Genomic DNA, 17,556 nt, shown 5'->3' with positions numbered 1-17,556 from the left:
TTTATTTTTATGGACCTATTGTGATGGAAAAGTGTTTGATTTTTAATAAATAAAAAAAATCCAGGCATACAGAATGCCAACAATTTTTGCCTTTTACAGTTTAAGATATTAAACTTAAATTAACATTTCCGAGCAAACAAATTCAACGTGAAAAAAATGAACGGAAAACGTCAACGGAAACAGAAGGGGGAGGGGGTGCAGTGGATAACCGGATGTTACCGGAGAATATCGTAAGCGGTCTCACATTAAACTTCCGCGCTAAATACGATTCCAGGCTAACCTTGGACACATTATGATTGTTGCAAGGGGAAAACTTGAAGTATTTTGACTATCCAGTCATAATATGTCATACCAGGGGGATTATGCGAGGCGCTGTATGGAACTTTTTGAAGGAGGAAAGTTAGCTGAATGTGCTGAAACTTTGGAGCAGGCCGCGGGCACTTGCTTCGATCAAAGAGAAAAATGGATCAACGATTGTAACATATTACTTTGCCGATTTGTTAATACTGTCAATAATATGGTTAGTTTACTTGTTGTTACTTGTTAACAGACTCTTCTTTGAACTTTAATTTTTTGAGTGAATACATGCATAACAATACATGCACATTGTTAAAATTTGTAAACTTTATGACTGGGTTCCCATGCCTAGATCGATCCATCAGGATCAATATAACTCCCTGGGGAGTCTCAATAAATTGCTTTCAATGTAACTGAGTTAAATGTCTGTATAGCCTACGGTATCAGCTAGGGGGTAACGATAATTACCCCCTTACAGCTTAACTACTGTAGGCGTGACAGACATTTAAGCCAGTTAGGTTGATAGCAATTTAGTGAGACTTCCCAGGGAGATAGATTGATCTAAAATCTGTGAGAAGATACTACTAGTAGTTCTGGTAGATACCAATAGATGTGTTGTATGTAGAAACATTGAGACAAATCACACTGATACAGAAAACCTGAAAGTTGAGCTTGACACACTTAAACACTCACATACACTTCAATATGTACACATCATATATGTTTATATTATATATACATGTACTCGGTATAAACTAGCAAAGACAGTACATGTACTGGTAAATGAAAATGAGAAACAAAATTAATCAGCATGAAAACGGACATGTTTTTAATTTTTTAAGCCAGAAGACAAAAGTTTACTTCACCTAGAACTGGTAATGAACAAAATATTGGGATTATTGGTTCAGCTAAGAGGTAAAATTTAATTTCTTTCGATACATGTACTAGGTGTTGTAGAAAAATTGCTATAAGCCAGAAGACATAAGTTTATTTTCTGTAGAACTGATAAAGAACAAGTTGCCGACATTATTGGTTAATCTTAGAGAAAAATGTGATGTATCATTGGTGTTATAAAAATTTATTTGTTGAGCTTGAGTTATGAGTATCACCTCAGGCATTGTTCATAAAAATAAAATGTACTTTTTCCTAGGCACCACTCCTACCTTAGCAACACTTAGCATAGAGCTAGCAGTGACATATGATTATTGTGCTCTGCAACTATATGTCCACTCTGATGGTGTAATGTCAGCAATTTCAAAGGTCCAAGAAGAACTTGTGATTTCAATTACAAGAGGTATGCATTGCATTTTGATATTTAGTTTTTATTTTTATTTTTTATTGTTATTGGGGGAGGGATATTTCATTTTCTTGCAGATTGATGTAAGCATATAAATCTTAACAGGTGTTAGAGGTGAAAAAAGGGAATTCTGTTATTGTAATATTATTATAAGTAAACCTTTGCTCAAGTCTGTTATCCTTTTTTCTAATTATCAACGTTAAATATTTATCTCATTATAATACTAATTCTGTGTCTTTGTAGCTATGAATGCAATGAAGAAGAAGACAAAGGGAAGACCAGTGTTAATGAAGGTGGAAAAAGAGATGGTAGACATGGCAACATATTGCCTGGAATCAAGAAAAGCACAAGGTTGGTTTCTTTGATGAATTAGAAATCTTTATGAAGAAATAGGACTTGCATTCACAGTTTAAGTATGCATATCGATTGCAGGTTATCAGGCAGTTAGTTCTTCACTGCCCCATACTTGGATCAATTAATATAAATCTTTGCTGGGCCATAGCCTTTTCATTGCTTATTAAAATGGTGAAGACAATTGGAAAGCTTTGCACCTACAGTACAACAGGTGATGTTCTAAGAATACATCATTTTTTTTACATTCAAAATCTTTGCCTCTCTGAAATGTGAAGTGGTACACTATAATATACATGTACATCATGGAGATCCCACTCCTTATTCCAGAGAGTCCTGGTCTCCTCCATGCAGTTGCCTGTTGCTGTAGCTTACTAGGGTTGACTTTGGTGTACCAGGGCAGTTTTGAGAGTGCACAAAGAATACTTAATCATCTCTACTATGAGTTAGATTACACAGCACTCAATATCAAAGTATGTGTGATTAGTTTTTAATTCATTTTTGAGTTGCTTAAAATTTGATGTAATGTTTGAAAATGTACTAGGGTGACACTCTGTGAGGATACTAGTTCGTTTTTATGTGGATATCTTATACAGGATTTTATAGAATACATCCTTTTAGTTTCCTTTAAGTTGATTTCAACCACTTGGAATCTTTAGCACAGGTGTTTTAAACACATTGTCACTTTAACTTTCTTTTGATCTTCATTAGGATCTCCCTTTTATCTTACCATTTGACTGTGGTGAAATGACACTCAGCAAGCCTAATAATCTGAAGAAGACTGTTGGATTGTATTTGGCTTGGAACCATCTGTCACAGAAAAACTACACAAAATGTGCCCAAGTTGCTGCAGAGTGTGCCAGTGGGGTCAGCAAAACAGTGCTTGGCTGTTTTCAAGGTAAATGATAATTGCTTATCAGCCAGGATTTCTTTTCTGTTGTAACCAGCAAATTCGTTATGTCAGGAGAGGAGGCAAATTATGTTAATCATTATCTGCCCTTTCCCATGGCCTTTTTACTGTGAAAAGAAAAGAGATTTAAATTAAGTTAGTTTTTGTGTTTTGTATGTTATATATAATCTCTAATTGTTCAATCGCATACATTCTGGAAATTAATTAAAATAGTTTGTCTTTTTTTGGTATCTTTTTCAGCCTTTGCACACATGAAGCTGGGTGAGCCAGAGGAGGCTTTGGCTGTGCTGTCAACTCTGATGTCACCAACTGATACTGCTGAAATAAAAGCTGTTGTTGCTTATTTACAAGGAAACTGCTTGGCTATGCTGGTATACATGCAGTGTCTATTTTTTTCATATTCATCCAGATCCATTTTATTCCCTATTTTAAAATGACGAGAAGCAGAAATGATTACATCTTTACTTTTCACTCACTATTGAATTTCCTGACTTTTTAAAATCACAAATAATGTTGTAAATGGTGTGAAGTAATTACTGTGCTATTCCTACTGAGTTTCAGATGAGCCTTCACATGACTGAGTGTTCACTCTGTCACAACACTGCTGAGAGTTTTATGTTGGTATACTAATTTATATCAGTACATGTAGAAATATTGTTCCATATATTTCAATTGAGCTTTATAAATTGTTCACAACTGTTAAAACTGTTAAGTTACAGCAGAGGTTCTCTTTCAGGGCAAAGGACATAGTGCCATGCAAAAATACAAAGTTGCCATACAACTTGACATAAGTTCCTTGGCACCTTTGTACAATGTTGCAGTGGAATATAGGAAAATGGCCAATTTTGATGCAGAAATAGAAAGCTTAGATCTGTTAGTAACAGTAAGTAGCAGATTTTTAGACTTGCACATTGGCTACATATATATAGCAAGTTGTGTCTTTATCTCTTTTTTTAAATTCAAATGATAGAAAACAAGGATGTCATCTGTTAAGTCATCTGTCTAATTTCTTTCTTTTTTATCTTAAACAGAACTTTTTTAAGTGTGGTCAAATTTATTGGTGACATTCTAGTAATGGTATTTTTAAGGCTATGTAAATAGTAAAGTTAACTGTTAAAAATATTGTTTTCAAGGGCCTGGAAAAGTCAGAAGAATCAAAGAGAAACAGAGCAGCACAAAAATGCTGGAAGATGCTTGATATGAATTTCATCCTTCTGCAGTCCTTTGATTTTATTCCTAGAGTCTCTCTGCCAGAGATACTGTATATTATGGCAAAGAGATGTATGGAACTTGAAAAGTAAGTGAAAAGCCTTATGTGCTTGTTGAAGTGGGTTTTGAGCTGTAATCTATTCAAAGGTGAAGCATAAGAAGTGCTGGGCAAAAATACCAAACAGTTTTGAGTGTATTTTCATTACTTTTATTTTTAAAGTATTCTATATGGTATTTCTATTACCCCGTTCACACTACGCTCAGTTATCCGGATAAGTTGCAAATTAGGTCACAATTCGAATAAATGCAGTAGTGTGAACGCAAGAGGATTTTGAAAATGCGCATTTTCAAAATCCTGCAAGCGAGGTGGATTTCTAAGCACGATCTGGATAACTTACCGGAATCGACACCTGTACAGATCTTACTGCGCATGTGTGCAGATAAGTGCGGGTATCTATGAACGCTGGTTTATTACTTTAGCGATTGCACCAAACGTATTTGGAGGTCACCACTCACTACAACATGAGGAAACAAACTTATTTTGCCACCTTATACTTCTCAAGAATGCTGGAATGTCTTTTGAGTTGCATTTGTCGTCACAAATTTTTGTTGATATTTTAAGATTTCCTGTGCGGCGCATGCACGAGTGTTCAAAACAGGAAGTTAAACCTGAAATTTTCAACGTGGGATTCGGATTCGCTTAGTGAGTGTGAACGCAATACCGAATCGGATTCCTTACGAAAAATCCGTATTATAGAAATGCGCATTTTGGCAACTGTAGTGTGAACGGGGTATATGTCAAATTCAAGTTGTCTTAAGTAAAAAGCAATTTATTAAGGAATCACTGATTGACCTGTTTCTGTATCGATTCTGATCACTGTCCATATTGTTGCAGTCACTGCTGCTGCCAAAACATAAGTCCCTATAACTGCAAAACCAATTTCCTGTTTTACTTTTATTTACTGAGTAGCTTTGTTTGATTAAAAAAAAAGCTCCTAGTGAAATTATTATTATTATATATATAGGTATTTTTTTACATGTATTTGGGTAAGGGTTGCCCCTACTAAACTGGGTTTTTGTTTTACTTTAAGAGTTGCTTTGTATGTAAATTAGGTTTATTCCTTTGAAAATCAGCATGATCGGATTATATTTATGAAAGTTATTGATTTTTTCATGTTTTTTTTTACATATTTTGATGACATTTCTTTTTTTTTAGTGTTGCTGTTAATTTAATATTATTTGCACCACATTCCACATAGTTTTGATATGAACAATTGATTTCAACACATGCTACAATACCTTGCTTCATATTAATTAATTAATTAATATATATATATATATTTTTTTAAGATTTCAAATATCAGCTGAAAGATATCTGGACCTTATAGCTTTGTTGGTAGATGATGACTCATTCAATAGACTTGAGGTGAGTGGTACAAATTACCTCTTCAAGAAGCTTATATATGATAATACCCGGTAGTTCATTAGTTCGATAGACTTGAGGTGAGTTGTCCAAATTGCCTATTTGTATCATTTATTTCAAGAAGTTTGTATGTGATAATAGTTTGTTAGCATTCAACTCAATGACTTAGTAGTAAACAATAATTTACAGGTTTGATGAAAAATAAAAACTGCAGGTTTGTGCATTTTTGGTGAAAAGTTTTTTTTCCCCAAACCATAAACTCTTTTCAGCCTTAGAACTGGGGAGTAAGGAAAGCCATGACCACATCAATTCTAAAGATGGTATGTAAATTATATTTGACGTGATCATCCTAACCTTATAATTTTTAGGCACAATGTCATCAGTTGGAAGCCATGCCATCGATTCGTAAAATCTACTTGGAGGCAACCTATGCCCTGGTCAAGTGTGAAAGATATGAGGAAGCAATTGTACTGTGTGATAGGCTTGTTCAAAAATATACACCAACTTGTGCATCAGTGGATTATGAACGTGGTGCAGACAACTCAAAGAGAAAAGAAGAAACCCAAGTACATGCAAAATCTTCTGACGGTGGTCCAGGTAATCAGATACACAGTCTTCCAGTGCAAAACAGTAGGAAGAGGCAACGATCAACAGAGGAATTAGAGAGCTACAATGAAAGAGGGCCTTTAATCCATGAACTGTGTGAGCACCCCTACTCTGAGGACATCCCAGCCTTGATGTACAAATCTGACTGTTTGGTACATTTAAAAAATGAAGTTGAAGCACTGCAGTTGCTGAACAGGTATCTTTTTGTAGATTGTTGACTTTAGGAAGATCAGCAGTTGAAAAAAACTTTTTTGGTGTTTTTTTTTTTTTTTTTACATTGTCAATGTTTTAACTGAGCTTCCAATGTCAATATCCAGGCAGATAATGTCATGTCCTCCTTGTTAGGAAGGGATAACAGCTGTTCGTATGATATCCATATTTCACAATAAATACATTGTAAACAACTCATAGAAATATAATATACTCTATTTTACCACCAAAATGGCAGTTGACACAATTATTCTGGATTTTGTGCTTGCTATCACATCACGTGACTGCCATAGATGGCTACACTCTGTAATAATCTCTTAAGAGAATGTTACAAAAAAAAACTTTTTAGAAAAAAAACAGGGACTAACTTTGAATGTTAGAATGCATTCATTATCCATTGGTAAGTATGGGAACCTTTACCCCAGGAAAATCCATTTTTTTTTTTTTTTTGTCAAAATGAACAGTTCTTATTCCTTTTAGCTTGTCACTGATGATTCCCTTGAATGCCAGTTATGTCAGCAGTGTAGTTACCAGCACTGGTCCTTATGTAGAGAAGGAGGCAAATCATCTGATTAGACATTGACTTTATATATATGACTTTATGTATATGTAATTCTTGTAATAGATTAAAAGTGAAACTTGTTGACTTTTCAATGAACCTAAGTGCGTTTAGACATAGCATCACCCTTGAACTTTCATGCAGAAGGACAAAAGGAAGATAACAGCATGTAAATTGTATATTGATATGCATAAAGAAAAAAATTAATCCAGCATTTTAGACTGACCAAAGGTTAACACACATTTATCATGACAACTTTCAGAGTCATATCCAGCATGGAACATGCTTCACAACACCTTTCTGTTGAGCACAATGACACTGTATTACCAAAACAGAAAAGGATGCGCTTGGATTCAGGTAAAGTGATTAAAATATGAAAATATAATGTGTTATTTTTGTGTGTTGCACATGTACAATTTGAGTCATTCATATACATCTGTGGAAAGCATTCAAATCTGTCTTAGATAGTTCATGTCATATTTATGGCAAGCATTAATCACCAGCATTGTGTGTGGTTATTACAGTTAGTTCATATTGAGTGGGCTGATTTCCAGCAATGAAGATTTCAATGTATAGAATACAAAATGCCTGAAAGTAGTGCTGTGTGAAAATCAGTTACAATTTTACTGCAGAGACATGGCTTGGACTATTGAAAATTATGTTTTAGGTCAAACTCCAGGAAATCAGTCTTTGAAAAATTAATGTTTTTTATATATATTTGATGGTTTCTGATATTTTCTCAGTTACTTTTATTTATTTTTTTTAGTGGTAAACTGTTCTTATTGAATTGTTATGACTGTTACATTCAGTAGGATTTTTCAAATTGATTGTGATGAATATATTACAGATGGGACCCAAGCCCCACAAGATTCTAGTAAAAGAAGTGTTCCAAGTCACTTCCAGCTGTTGGCTCAGGCATACAGTAGGAAGGCCAAATTGTTAGTTACAGAAGTTAAATTGAAAGATGCCTTGCATTTTTTCAGACTTGGCTTATCAGCACATTCAGGTGGGTAAATTATAAATGGCATTTCAGGTAGTCTGTTTAAGTTATGAACCCGAGTGAAATCCACAACAAAAAAAAAAAAAAAAAAAAAAAATTGATGCAACATCAGTTTGAAAAGCTATTCAGCTTAACTACCTAAATATGCATGTGAAAATTTGCAATACTATCGACTCTTAACAAAGAAGATAATATAGCATTATGATATCAATGAAATGTTAAATGAGTCAACAGCGTAAAAGAGAAATAATGGAAAATTAAAGGGATAATAACTCTTCGTATGAGATATATATTTCACAACAAAAACATTATGAATAACTCATAGAAATATGATATATTCTGTTTTAACACAAAAACGGCAGTTATAACTATTATTCTGATATCTGAGCTTGTCTTTAGACTACATGACGTCCATTGATGGCTATACTCTGTTAAAATCTCTTAAGAGATTTTAACAAAAAACCAAACTTTTTAGAAAAAAAACAAGGACTAACTTTGAATGTAAAAAATGGATTCATTAACCATTGATAAGTATGGGAAAATTGTTGTTTACTCCAGGAAAATTCATTTTTTGGCCAAAACGAAGAGTTATTATCCCTTTAAGGTATGTGTGTATTAATGGTGTATGAAGACCTGTCATGCTGAGTGAATTATAAAAGGACGTGTGGTCATTTTGTATATTTAACATTTTAGAGTCGGAAGACATTGTGTATAATCACTGTGCCTTGTTGGTGAAGATAGGAAAAGCCCAAGAAGGATACTACAACTGGCTGAAATTTCGAAACATTGACGTTAAAATTGATGGTTTTCAAATCCAGCACCTAATTAATAAGACTCAGAATAAGCTAAGGTATGGAAAGTTTTTATTTATTCATTACAATTTAGAAACTGGTTTGTAATTCTTTAACATTTTTTAATGACAATATCATGGTTATTATGGAAGTGAAAACATTTTCAGTACAATTGACTCATTTTAATGATAATTTATAGTGTCTCAGGTTTTTCAAACTGTTGAATATTGTTTGATTTTGAAAACTAGCTTTAAAATGGAGTATATAGTATTTGCAGCCCAGTTACAACCCTTCATTCTATGATATTTTTCAGGGATTTAGAATTATCTACACTTGATCAGAAGCAGTGGTACACCTTAGACAAAGATGCACTGGACTACCTGCTGAAACAAAGACACAAAATCTGACATTGAGATTTATTAAGTGGTTGACTTTTTATGCCGAAGGTTATGGCATCGAACAAATTCATGTTTTATTTTCACTGGAAATGCATCAAATGTAAAAACAAGAAAATTTAAATAGATGTAATTATTACACATTCTTTTTACAAGTACAGCTTATCCCTGATAAAAAAAAAATGACAATATAAAAGACATTATTTTGTTAATTATAATCACACTAAAAAATTGATATTTAAGTGTATTATTGAAATTATTAGCAGGAATGGTTATTAAATAAAGAAATATGTGGTATTTTGCATGGAGTCTTTCTGTAGAGAGACCATTGTATGAATGTTTTTCATTATTTTTGTGATGGAAATGGAGGAAGAGAATGCCTTGTTAGTCAGGCCCTCTCAACAAATAGCAATTTGATATAAAATCAATTTAGTTAAGGAAAAGTGATATTTTCCTTGTCTTTAAAAAAACGAAAAAATAATTTAGATCTACCCTTGCCAGATAAGTTTTTTTTTCATTAGTAAATTGCAAAAAAAAAAAAAAAAAAAAAGGCAAAGAGAGAGAGAGAGACAGAGAAAAAGGTACCATCCGATCCTAAAAATTAGCTGCTATGTCCATTTCACACCATATGATTAGAAAACAAAAAATTAAGACAATTTTAATTGACCTATCAAGTTAACGCTGCGTACGTACATCCTCATTGACTAACAACTTTGTCTACCAATGCAACACGAACATACTTGTCGTTTGTATTAACATTTTACTTTATCGAGTGAAGCTCTTTGTGTTGAAGCCATTTGAATGAAATATGCATAATAAATTTCCCATCTGCGAAAATTTTAGTGACTGATTAACTAATGGACACGCCTGGTTATTCATGTGTTTACTTTAAAAAACCGCGCCCATTTGTTGATGAGCCTGACATCGGTGACGTCACGTACGCATGCGCATATTGGAGACAATTTCTGGGGCGAGGTCTTATACATCTGAGTGGAAAACATCTATCTGTACAAATGAGTGACGAAGGGCAAGTGGAAATGAAATTGGATGAGTCGCAGGACTCATCTGGTTCAGAATCTACGCGGCCGATGATAGAGCTTTTTGTAAAAGTAAGTAAAATGGCCATATGCCACGTTATTTCCCTCCAAAATGGGTTTGTATCACATTGCAGTGCTAACGTTCATTGTGGCGGAGCCGTGCTGGCCATGTGGTGCCGATTCCGTGATCTGATATTCTCACGTCGAATCATTTAGAGTTAAATTTGTATAGTTCCACTGTCTTTATTAATGACAACTGAAAATGTAGATGAATTAAGGTCAAAAGTCATAAAGTTAACTCCCAAGCCGGTCACCTTGCTTTGTCCGCCATTTTTGTTTCTTGCATGGTCGTCATTCACTGCCTTAACGGAGACAGATTAAATGTTGCTCTCGATTCTCATATTGTCATTTAAATGTAATCTGTTTAACAAAATATTTAAGTAAATAGACAACATTTCATGTAATCTTAGTGTTTTGCGACTTTCTGGAATTAAGAAACGAATGACGTTATCGGGCCAAGCAATTATGCATTTGTCTGATTTATTACTAACACAAATATCAAGAAGCAGACTTCTGAATCACTGACGAGCTATTTACGTGGGTGTGTTGCTGTTTTATAGCCATATTTATGCTTATATTGAAAATGGGTCGAGTTTAGTTCTGGTTTGCAGTGCAAATGTTGTGTTGCTCTGCACTTATGCTTAACGTTAAAAAAAGGCATGAATTAATGTCCCTTTTGAGCACAATTAAAAAAATCAAGATTGTATGAACAAAACAAGAACAACTGGTGGAATATACCCTTATATAGTGTGTTGCACCTTATGCCGTGGCATATTTGTGTTGATGGGCAGGTCTGCGTCTCATACGAACTGTGCGTGTGTATCTTTAAGGTGTGGAAGAACATCAAAATGTTATCTCCCCGTCCAGCATTGATGGCCAGTCTTATCAGGCCAAGTAAACATTGATATGGCAACAGTAGTTAGCCTTGGATGCTTACCTTCAGTGCATGTAGTTCTCACCACTTGTGTGTGATGTGTATGTTCGGTCTCCAATGATGGAGAGCAAGGGCACTTGTCAGCTGCTTCTTTTTCTACTTGACAGATTGTAAAAGTACTTTGAAGTGGTTTGATGTATCCATCCTTTGCATGCAAATGCCGATGGATATTTTTAGTGTTGTAGGGTAAAGGTTTTTGAGTGGTACGGTATAAAATGTTCTGAATAGTTTGAGTTTCCATTGTTAATGTATATATAAATAGTTCCCATTACAAGCTCCCTTTTTATCCCTGTTAGCTATATTTGTTGTCCCAACCCTATTTATTCTAAGCAGTGAGTTCTGTCAATGGTATTTTATGTAGATTTATACCGATTACCTGGCTGTCCTTTATCTTTCCTATGCTAGTAAGGACAGCCATCTTGAATATTCCATGGTTTGGTCACCTCTTCTGAATAGCTGTGAGGTGAGTGTTGATGCAAATATATCCTGTTTTAGTCAATTCTGAACAACAAAATGCTACTCACATCTCAGGCAGTGTGTTTTTAGCAACCCATTTGTGTGAAGGTCAAATTCATGTGTCAGTATGTTGGCAATGTGTGTCACTGCTATTCGGTGCCTGATATATTCTGGAATGGACTTGGTTATTAATGAGGTTGTTTTTTTTTATGCTTGAAGGATGGTAAAGTGTTATTACCTGGATCATGCTAGCACATCTATGTTAAGAAAAGAAGTGAAAGATGTTCAGTGACTATTTCAGATGAATCCCAACTTGTTGATTGTTTTCTGTTACCAGATTACCCTTTTTGATTTTTGTTCTGAATTTTAGGAAGACTTCCAGTATATCATTATGTTTGCTTTGCACTGAATAATTCCAGTCTCTTAAACTTTCTTGGATACTGAACCATTTCTCAGGTTAGCAACTGTTGGGTTCTTCTAAGATGATTGCAATTTATCTTGTAACAGAAATATTGAGCATCTTAAGTTTATCTGTAAGGGGTTAATAATCCAAAAGGTCCCGTGTTGTGTCACATTTGTCATAATCAAGCATTAGTCAAGGCAAGACTGGCCTAGAAAGTCATTACCTAATTCCACTAATGGTTACTAGGAGGTTGAATCTCTGTTATGAAAAAATGTGTGGTATATTAAACAGAAATCAAGATATAACTAATGACTGCTTATTATGGGCTACTAAAGATGGTACAGTAATAAACCATGGAAAAAAGTCTGATTCCCTTGGACAGAGAATTTTAAGGAGTTATAAAAATGTTGGGCTCAATATTATATAAAGACACAAAAAATGTTTTAAAAATGGTGTTTAAAGGTTTCAGTTTAAGTTTTAAATATTGTTGAACTATCACCTGGGAAAAAATTGGTTCAGCATAGGATCACAATTGAATTTTGAAGTGGAAGAACAGACAAATCTCTTCTCATGACCATCAGTCATTGGTAATTGATAGTCCTTTTATAGAATGTTTATCATTTATCACGTCATGTTGAACAGAATTTTTATTTCTATTTCTTTTATAATTATTGTCATCATCGTCATTTAGTACTTTATAATATGAAACTTAGTTTCAGTTTACTGTGCAAATAAACTTGTCTATATAGTAAATGGAATCAACAGTAAATGCTTAACTGCATGATAATAAATTGCTTTTTGAAAACCGCAGGTATGTTGAAATATTTTTATTTCAACTTTTGACCTTATTTGTTTGGTGCTCTATTAATGTTTTTATTATGGAAATATGGATCTTGTCTGTTCATGTATTAAATTCAAATGCAATTGTGTTGAAGTATTTGTCTGAGTGCACTAGTGTTTGACTTCTCTCTGACCTTTTACTTATGTCCAAAATCTAGAAATTTTGAGCTTCTGCGTGCAATTTCCTTGTAGACAACCCAGTCATTTTATCTGTCTAAATGGTCACTCATTATATTTTTCTGTGTCCATACTTGGGCAGTGTCCTGAATTTGACGGTGCTGCATGCAGGTATTTGATATGAGTCAGTAAACTTAGTCTTTGTATTCATAACAGGTGTCATTATATGGTTGATAATCCCATCTTGGGTGCTATATATATATTAGCATACACAAAAGCAATTTGTACAGGATGTTTTTTTTTCCATATATTTTAAATGTAATATCTTTCAACAGAGAATTGATTATTTTAACTATTTAAAGTATTTCTGTGTTTCATGTTGTCATACTACTTATAGAATTGCAGTAATTTATTTCTAAGAATAAAAAAACTCCCTGACTCAGAGGGACCTCCTCTCTCACTATATAACCTCTTGCTCTCTCTTCAAGTTGTGTCCACAAAGTATTGGCCTAAGTACTAACACGCAGGTTCTTAGTAATATTTAACTTGTACAACTTGTTGAATCCACAAGGTGCAAAACAAAGGCAGGTCTACCTGTGCTGGGACAGGAACCTGATAGCCCTGTCAGGCAGTTAGGCAAGCATACAGGGAACAATGATTGGAATGTCGAGTGAATTATGTGTGCTGCTAATGTAGAGCTGATCTTTCTTGCTTATGTGTGTTATTGAATGAATTACAAATTTGGCTCCAACACAGGTGTTGAAATCAGCATATTTTTAGATGTTGCCACCACTGTAGTTAAAGAAATTCTATGAACCCCACTCCCCATACATCTGTATTTTTTTTTTTCAATTTTTGAATTGTCCATTGATTTTGAAAACCGAATAGTCCACACTACAACATTTTATTACAAGTGTACTATTACTTAATTTATAGCTGTAGGGTCTATAGTGTGTGTGTGTGTGTGTAAATTTGAAATCACCCTAACAACTGTTGCAAAAAGTGGGACATTTATATAGATTTTATATTGCAGCATTGCAGCCACCAGTAAAGGTGTTATCATACTTCTTTAGGTTTAATAGAGGACCCCAAATGTGGGTTTTTATGTTTGCAGTTCAATAAAGCTGATAAGTTATCAGGCTGGCAAAGATAGGTGTGTACATGGTGTGATAGCCCGATTAGCTCACAGTCACATCAGGAGTTTAAACCCTGTTCTGGGACTTACTTCGGTTCTATGATTTGTTTTTAATGGCAGTACTGGCCCTTGGTGTGGATTTTATTGAACTTGACCTTATGATCTTTTGAGTTTGATGACACCACCCATTTTCTCATTTGTCTAGCTGTGCCTCCCCTCCCCCCCAACACACACACTCATTTACATATGCCCTCATAGAAATTCTTCACAAACACTTAGATGTTTTTATGATGGAAAATGTCTGAAGTGCAGGAAGTAACATTTTGTCATAAGTTATGTACCCATTTTCTCCATCACTGGATAGTGCCAGATTGTCTTTCTTTCCAACTGTTGAGAGGAATTTAAAGTATTTCTGTTTCATACTTCTGCATGGTTTAGCATACATTTAGGGACCACAAAGTCCATATCTATTTTTGTAAAGGAAGGAAATAATAAGACAACCAAAAAAGAACAAACGGTTGAAAGAATAAGTCAATGGGGCTTTTTATGTTAACATCGACTATCTATTTTTTTCTTAACCCCAGTTCTCAAGATGCATGTATCTTTTTCTGTTACAAGAGCAGAATAACAACTGACACAAATGAAAAGAAAGCTAAAAATGGCATAAGAATGTATAAAATTACGCAAGTTGAGAACCGATATTATCCAATTCCAGGCATCCACAATTGACAAGGAACGCAAAGGGTCATGTCCAATATGCCAGCAGTGGTTCATGGTCTTCTACATTCTGTCAGAACAGCGGTATATAGATTTGTTGGTGACGACCATAGTGCCCGAGAATCCACCAAAAGAATTCAGCGACCTAGGTACCAGTGGACGATTGCCTGACATCTTGGTCAGGAAGGGACACGATCCTGCTGGAGTGGACATTTCCAACCTGGTTTGCGACACAAGTGATGAAATTGAAATGTTCATGGATAGGTTTGCCTGTCCTGACCTCATTTCTTCACGCCGAGCCAGAGAGTCGAAAGCCTCTAGGAGAGTTGGCATGGCAGAGGCCGCCTTTGCTGATTTATACAAGGTATTTACTTGTTACTTTAATTTGTGTACCTCTCACTAAGGCCTTTTTTGCTATTTAGTATATTCTGGAATGGTTGCTTTTATGTTTTTATGCACTGTGTTTTTTAATGCTTGAAGGATGGTTAAGTGTTGTCACTTGGATCATGCTAGCACATCAATTTTTAAAATTACATTTGCATAAGTTATATATGTGCTTTATGACAGTTGTGTAACTGATGTATTTTTACCCCGTTCCAGAACTTTAATGCACTCCTGAAGACTGGTGCGTCCCATGCCCTGGAGAGTTCACTGGCGAAGCTGAACAGCTACTTGGAGAAGTGCGAGACCAAGTTCATGTTAGGGGATAGCCTGTCCTATGCTGATTGTCAGTTACTGCCCAAGCTGCAGCACCTTAGAATAGCTGGAGAGGTAATGTGTTCAATGCTTGCTGCCTCAGCAGTTCCTGTGTTGTTCTATTCATTAATTGCATACCATTTCCTGATAGTGCATGTTTACAGAGAGAAAAATATGTTACCATTTTAATGTATGTATTGCCATAATGTAAGGTATGTCATCAAGTAGTATATTGCAAGGCATGTTCACATGCTAGGGCAGTCTTGTAATAGTGATGTGCTGTAACTTAGTCAATTACCTTATTTGGTTATAATGTGAACACACACATACTTTTGCAAAATGACTTTTTTGCTTGATTGATGAAAATGCCTCAAAAATTATTTTTATTATTTTTGATTTATTGTTATTATTATGATATCTTTCCAATATTCCAGGAATACAGGGGCTACCAGATCCCGGAGAAGTTCACACACATTTGGAGTTACTTGGAGAATGCTTACGCAGTGGAGGCCTTCAGGATCTCCTGTCCTGCTGATAACGATATCAAGAAGCATTATGAAGGCAAAGCGACTGTAATGCCCAGGACTGGCAATCCTGCCATACAGGGAACTACATACACTTTCACTGTTCCAAATCCAAAATTAGAAGCAGATGTGAATGGAGCTGATGACTGATTTGCACCATAACAGAGGTGATGATGATGATGATGATATAACAATTATTGAGGCTTATACTTCAGGAGTCAGTAAGAGTGAACTGAGCGTATTATTAAAAAAAGACATAGAGTCCATGCCATCACTGTATTCTTGTTGCTCTGTGCAGTGAGAGGCAAGTTCAGTAAAGCAAAGCATTTCTAACATCTATTATTCTAGTGTACTTATCTGTCTAAATTTATTTTGTTTTTGTTTTTCTATCTAATGAAAATTGAGAAACTCGTAATTTTATTATTGTTAAATGAAAAATTGATTTGGTGTACAAAGGTTCATATCACCAAAAGATAGAAATAGTGGTGCTGTCTCTGTCTTCTGTGGGGTTTGTAGTAATATTCCACGGTTTTGGTATGTTTGATGTAGCTAACATATTGGCATGAAATTTGTTTGAATAACTCAGGCTAGTGCAGTGATTTTACGGGGACATTAACACTCTTTGATATCAGAAGTAGTGCTTCTGAAACCAAATAAAATGAACTGCCAACAAAATAGTCAGGAATTGTAAATGAGCACCAAAACGAAGAAAAAGAAGTGGAAAGTACCTTGCTCAAGTCAGATGGGAGAAATTTTAATGTTTAAAGTTGCTGCGTTATTGGGTTTCTTTGAGATTGGTCCAGCCAGCCAGCCTGTCTATTGCAATTGTCACCTATCTGTTCTTGCCAGCAGAGACTAGAGAGCAGCACGGGGTTCACAGTTATAACAAGGTTGTGGGGAAGGTCTAGGGGGTCAGTTGTGATAGTGAAGTGTGTAACATATTCCATTGTTCTTCTTACGGATGGTTAGGGCCATGTGCGTACATTGGGTTTTTCTTTCTCCTCAAATCGACCTGTTGCCAAATTATTTTGCATACATTTTAAGCTTGGTGAAGTTAAATGAGATCATACCATGAAGGATAAAGCAGCCTGGACGTGCGTATTTGACCCAGAAGGGAATTTCTTTGTTGCGTGGCAACTTAGAATTTTCCTTCTGAGTAAACCATTATTGCAACGCAGTAGTTTTGTAATATTCACTGCATTTTATGTATAAAAAGTCATTATACCATCGTCATAAGGTGTTCATAATATGCTTCAATGTGCTTCATATACATTTATATTTGTTATTATAATTAGGTGTTACTCAGAAGTACTGATGTTAAGATATAGACATTTCTGGTTATATAACATTGTTAAGCTCTGACAGTTGAGGCTTTCACCTGTGAGAAGTTGGACGCATGTTGCCAATGTGTTTAGAGATTCACTAGAGCTAACCGAAAACGACACCAACTATCTCGGGTACAGTACTGGAGATGAAGGGTTTGCCTTTCGAAATTGGTACCATAGGTTTTATGTATATTTACTGCAAAACAGTTATTATTACTATTATTTCATGAATGGGTTTGAAATAAATAAATTGAGCAAACCTAA

General features: G+C 34.9%; 2 protein-coding genes across 3 annotated transcripts; both read left to right on the top strand.

The window, feature by feature from the left end:
- Positions 1-201: 201 nt before the first annotated feature.
- On the top strand, positions 202-9,350 carry LOC106150913 (uncharacterized). Of its 2 annotated transcripts, XM_013523940.3 has the most exons (15): positions 202-520; positions 1,140-1,212; positions 1,448-1,591; positions 1,838-1,945; positions 2,276-2,418; positions 2,657-2,843; positions 3,096-3,226; positions 3,592-3,738; positions 3,989-4,152; positions 5,415-5,490; positions 5,856-6,289; positions 7,125-7,219; positions 7,710-7,868; positions 8,556-8,712; positions 8,967-9,350. In XM_013523940.3, exons 1-15 carry the CDS (start codon positions 344-346, stop codon positions 9,058-9,060), a joined length of 2,289 nt encoding a protein of 762 aa, XP_013379394.2. In that variant the 5' UTR covers positions 202-343; the 3' UTR covers positions 9,061-9,350. The 2 variants fall into 2 exon arrangements, with proteins under 2 accessions (XP_013379394.2, XP_086862591.1); XM_087006465.1 differs by lacking the exon at positions 1,140-1,212 and having other exon boundaries at positions 356-520.
- Positions 9,351-9,971: 621 nt separating this feature from the next.
- Positions 9,972-17,556, top strand: LOC147763997 (chloride intracellular channel Clic-like). Its single transcript, XM_087006499.1, has 4 exons — positions 9,972-10,157; positions 14,746-15,111; positions 15,348-15,518; positions 15,878-17,556. Exons 1-4 carry the CDS (start codon positions 10,062-10,064, stop codon positions 16,115-16,117), a joined length of 873 nt encoding a protein of 290 aa, XP_086862625.1. The 5' UTR covers positions 9,972-10,061; the 3' UTR covers positions 16,118-17,556.

This window comes from Lingula anatina, chromosome 1 (assembly GCF_051362555.1).
Source record: "Lingula anatina isolate TDL-2025a chromosome 1, LinAna3.0, whole genome shotgun sequence".
Lineage (NCBI taxonomy): Eukaryota > Metazoa > Brachiopoda > Lingulata > Lingulida > Lingulidae > Lingula > Lingula anatina.
This window is presented reverse-complemented; position numbering and strand designations above follow the sequence as displayed.

Bases quoted from the DNA above. Each gene is read 5' to 3' on its own strand.
- LOC106150913 (XM_013523940.3), top strand. From the start codon at position 344: ATGTCATACCAGGGGGATTATGCGAGGCGCTGTATGGAACTTTTTGAA. The intron at 2,844-3,095 runs GTAAATGATAAT...TATCTTTTTCAG, and splicing joins AGTGCTTGGCTGTTTTCAAG to CCTTTGCACACATGAAGCTG. The intron at 6,290-7,124 runs GTATCTTTTTGT...GACAACTTTCAG, and splicing joins GCACTGCAGTTGCTGAACAG to AGTCATATCCAGCATGGAAC.
- LOC147763997 (XM_087006499.1), top strand. From the start codon at position 10,062: ATGAGTGACGAAGGGCAAGTGGAAATGAAATTGGATGAGTCGCAGGAC. The intron at 10,158-14,745 runs GTAAGTAAAATG...ATCCAATTCCAG, and splicing joins TGATAGAGCTTTTTGTAAAA to GCATCCACAATTGACAAGGA. The intron at 15,112-15,347 runs GTATTTACTTGT...ACCCCGTTCCAG, and splicing joins CCTTTGCTGATTTATACAAG to AACTTTAATGCACTCCTGAA.